The sequence below is a fragment of the Lactuca sativa genome, chromosome 1 (genome assembly GCF_002870075.4).
Source record: "Lactuca sativa cultivar Salinas chromosome 1, Lsat_Salinas_v11, whole genome shotgun sequence".
NCBI lineage: Eukaryota > Viridiplantae > Streptophyta > Magnoliopsida > Asterales > Asteraceae > Lactuca > Lactuca sativa.
In genome coordinates, this window is record NC_056623.2 from 23,158,536 (window position 1) to 23,162,702 (window position 4,167).

The 4,167-nt window shown below is 37.2% G+C and overlaps 1 protein-coding gene across 1 annotated transcript; it reads left to right on the top strand.

The window, feature by feature from the left end:
• The first annotated feature begins 1,227 nt into the window (after positions 1-1,227).
• On the top strand, positions 1,228-2,862 carry LOC111876289 (calcium uniporter protein 4, mitochondrial). The gene is made up of 2 exons (XM_023872843.3): positions 1,228-1,965; positions 2,241-2,862. Exons 1-2 carry the CDS (start codon positions 1,387-1,389, stop codon positions 2,718-2,720), a joined length of 1,059 nt encoding a protein of 352 aa, XP_023728611.1. The 5' UTR covers positions 1,228-1,386; the 3' UTR covers positions 2,721-2,862.
• Positions 2,863-4,167: the final 1,305 nt, after the last annotated feature.

Below are 4,167 nucleotides of genomic sequence, written 5' to 3' on the forward strand. Positions count from 1 at the left end.
CTCTCTCTCTCTCCTGGGTTGGCTTCTCCATACATCCCCAAATCAACACAAGAAAATCAATTTCTCCATTAATTCAATGATGAGAGATCTGCGTTTGTTTAAGTTCTCGTCCCAAATCACCACACAAAAACTTATTGCATAAGCGATTTGGTGCAAAGGTTTTGTTCTCGGATCTTAATTCCTAAAAGAATAACGTGTTGGTTCTTTTCCCTCGATGACTGATGGTAATGTCCTTGAGAACGAGAGACATTTTTTGGCTAATGGAAGTTGAGATTGTTGTGGAAACGATACCTTTGTAAAAAGTCGATTTGAAAATTGATTTTGGTCAAATTGAACAAAGCATCATAGAGAAGAAGAGAGGTTACGATTGTTAGTGTCAATCGATCGTGGGGTGAACAAAGACAGTAAAAGGAAAGAAAAAAACTCAATAGGTTCCATCACCTTCTTTGTCTATTTCAATCTTGCATAATCCCGGAATCAAAACGACCGTCGTTCTTCCCTGTCGTCATCCACGCCGAGCAGAAGCAAGAACGAAGCAACAGAGGCTACTGGAGCAACCTCCGACCACTACTACAACCGCCATCTGCTGCTGCCACCGTGATTCCAGCCACCACTGCCTTCTACTACTGCAGTAAGTCTTTCGCCACCATCACCTTTCGTTCCACATACTTTCTTTTCTGTTCGAAAAGCTGATCAAGAGGATTGCAATTTTTTTCTTTTGTTCGTTACCTGCGTGAAACAGATGATGAAGGAGATGGAGTGTGACTCGAGGAGGATAGGGTACTGATTAAGAGAGAGAGAGAGAGAGAGAGAGAGAGAGAGAGAGAGAGAGAGAGAGAGAGGTGGGCCCGATTTTATATTTAATAATAATAATAATTTTAAAAAATGAAAGAAAAACGAAAATTAAATTCATTAAGGGTATAATAGTCTTTTTAGTTTGGAGAGGGACCAAAACTGCATGTAAACTAGCTCAAAATGACCATCAATCTAAAAAAATTGAAGTTTTGACTAAAATCCGAAAAAAATACATACCACATAGACCATTTTTGCAATTTTGTCTAATCAATTACCTCATTTTGCATGAAATAGTTACATGTTTTAAATAATATTATTTTAAATGAAAGTTGTTGCTTAAAACAAATAAAAAGCAGACGTTACTTGTATTCTTGTAATAAATGATTTGTAATAAATGAAAGAATATATTGCTTAAAATATGAACTGTGAATTCAATCTCTGATTTCTTATGTATAAATAAGAAAAGCCATGACATGAAGAAATGTAAGCTGTGATTCCATCAAACAAAATCCTATGATACGAGACCTTCTTTGGACAATCTAAAACCCTCCGGCAGCTAATTTCTCGGCGATCATTAATTCGCCGTGATTAATGGCGCTTCGAACAGCCATAGCCAAGCGTCTCTACAAAAATCGGTTTCTAGGACAATTTCCGTCATCTCAAAATCCTTCGACTGCCGCCATACCGAATTTTTATCACCAGCTATTGACATCGCCGGAGAAGTCCTCTTCCACCGCAGACGCTGGATTATACCGGCGGCTCTTCCAGTTCCAGCCGAGACAAATCAACCAAATGCCGAGAATTAGCTTGCCGGAACTATTTTACTTTCCCGTTGGAGAGAAGCGGAGGCAAAAGATGAACACCTCTGGCTCCGAACGTCTCAGGTTAGACGGTCTGAAGCCTCAGACGACGGAGAATGCGTCGTCTCCTTCAGATTCTGTCGGAATATCCGCGCGTGATGCTAAGAAAATCATAAGGTGTTCACAGTTGCAGAACGTGAGATCTGCTCTGAAGCTGATCCCCTCCAATTCGATTACCTACTCTGAATTTGTCACCATCTGCAGAGACGTGTGTAATAATCATGATCAAGGCCTCGAGTTTTCGAAACTGTTGGATGTAGCAGGAGACGTTATCGTTTTGGGAAACGTCGTCTTCCTCCGTCCGGATCAGGTACGAAACTGTTCCGGAATATACTTCCAATTCCATAATTACGAGGCACAGATTTGACATTGATTCTCTCCTATTTCAATCAAACATTTCTAGAAAGTTACAGATTTCAAAAATGAACATCGTAACAGAATCTGGCCCCAAATTCTGACCCTAAAATTGGATTCATGAACTAATTTAGAGCGAACATGTTCAGAAACATATGAAATTTCAAATAACGCCTCAATTGACATGTTCATGTTGATCATCAAGTATTACATGAAACATATCCGTTTCAGGTTGCAAAATCAATGGAGAAATTAATCTCACAATCAATATCAACCCCAAATGACCCAAGGAAGCAAGAACTCGAAGAACTGGAGATGCAAAAAGCTTTAATCGATCAAAAAGCGACGTCCAAAGTTCGTGGTGAGCTCTATTGTGGTCTAACCTTTCTGATCGTTCAAACATTGGGGTGCATGAGGCTAACTTTTTGGGAACTGAGTTGGGATGTAATGGAGCCAATTTGCTTCTTTGTCACATCGTTCAACTTTGCACTTGCTTACATGTTTTTCTTAAGAACATCCAAAGAGCCCAGTTTTGAAGGCTACTTTCAACGAAGGTTCAAGGTGAAGCAAATGAAGATCATGGATGCGTACAACTTCGACAACAAGAAGTACAACGAGCTCTGTAAGGTCTTTTACTCTAATCATGAGAGTAAGCTTTCAAGCCTTAAGCACTTTCATCATTCAAGAAGTTCAAGAACAGCTATTGGTTAAATTGCTTGCACTTTGTTTTGTCGATTTGATTGGGCTTGTAAATAATTGAAATTTGAAATATGAATTCTTGTCAATGTTTTAAGGAATGAGGGGAACATAGTGATCAGAAGTAGCATATATAAAAAATTAAAAATTGAGGGTTTATTTTTATTTATTTAGTATAAATAACAAACTATTTACATAAAATTAAATATAAAATAAAATCTAAGGTGTTTGATTTTGCGTAGGAGGTCTTTTCTGTGTGAAACATCGTACGAGTGTCGAAATCTATCTTCTTTTATCTAATGAATCTTTTTGTTATAATATTTTATCTAAGAGTTACAAGTATTTATCAAATTTGGTCCAAAACAGAACGCTATTGGATCAAATGTCAAAGACATTATTTAGAAAAGACAAAACTGCAAAAATAGTCCTTGTAGTATGATTTTTTTTAAGTTTAGTCCAAACCTCGACTTTTTTGGTTTCATGGTCCTTTTGGTCTAGTTTGTATGCAATTTTGGTCCCTCTAAAAATTAAAATGACTATTATACCCTTTTATTTTTATTTTTACATTTTTAATAATTGTTTTAATAATTTAATAACTAAAAATATAAAAGAGGGCCCACATACTCTCTCTCTCTCTCTCTCTCTCTCTCTCTCTCTCTCTCTCTCTCTCTCTCTCTCTCTCTCTCTCTCTCTCGTCTTCTTCGCTGGAACAAAAACTCAGATTGATACATATTTTCCAAAATGTATTCATCTTTTTCCTAACCAAATTTCCACAAAATCAATCAAATCCAGTGAAATTAACATCGACAGAACTATTTTGTACTTCTAACATATACCAAATTTTGTTCCTTCTTCGATTCGTTTCAAAACCCTTTATGTGATTGAAGAAGCAGCGGGACAAGAATGTCAACAAGAAGTACGATGGTGAAATGGCACATAACACCAACATCATCTAGCCCCAAAATCATTAACTTACCTAGAAGACATAGTACTCACCGAAAAAAAACCCATACACGTCAATAAACAACCCATCTCGGCCACCATTGGTGCCAGGAAGATACAGATGCATAATTACAAAGGGAAGCTTGAGAGTTTGTTGGAAAGAAGTGAAAGAGGGTGGAAGTAAAGCCAGAGGTGGACATCCACTGTATAGATACACCGATTTTACAAAATGTTACTTATATAAGTCTTTTTTCCCCAATTATTAACAACATTGTTTAGATACATCGATCTTGTTTTGCCTTTGAATTTAAGTTTGGTCTAATGTTTTATAGCGAAGAAAGAAGTTTTTTTGAAAGGAAGAACATAGAAGTGGAGTTGGAGGAAAAACCCTAAATCTTCAGATCTTGGTTCGTCTCTAGTAACGATGACGAGCTCAAGATGACATCGACTTTCAGATCTGAGGGTTTTCAAACAGGTTTAACACTAGTGGCGATTTGATCGGTAGTTGTGGGCATATCTT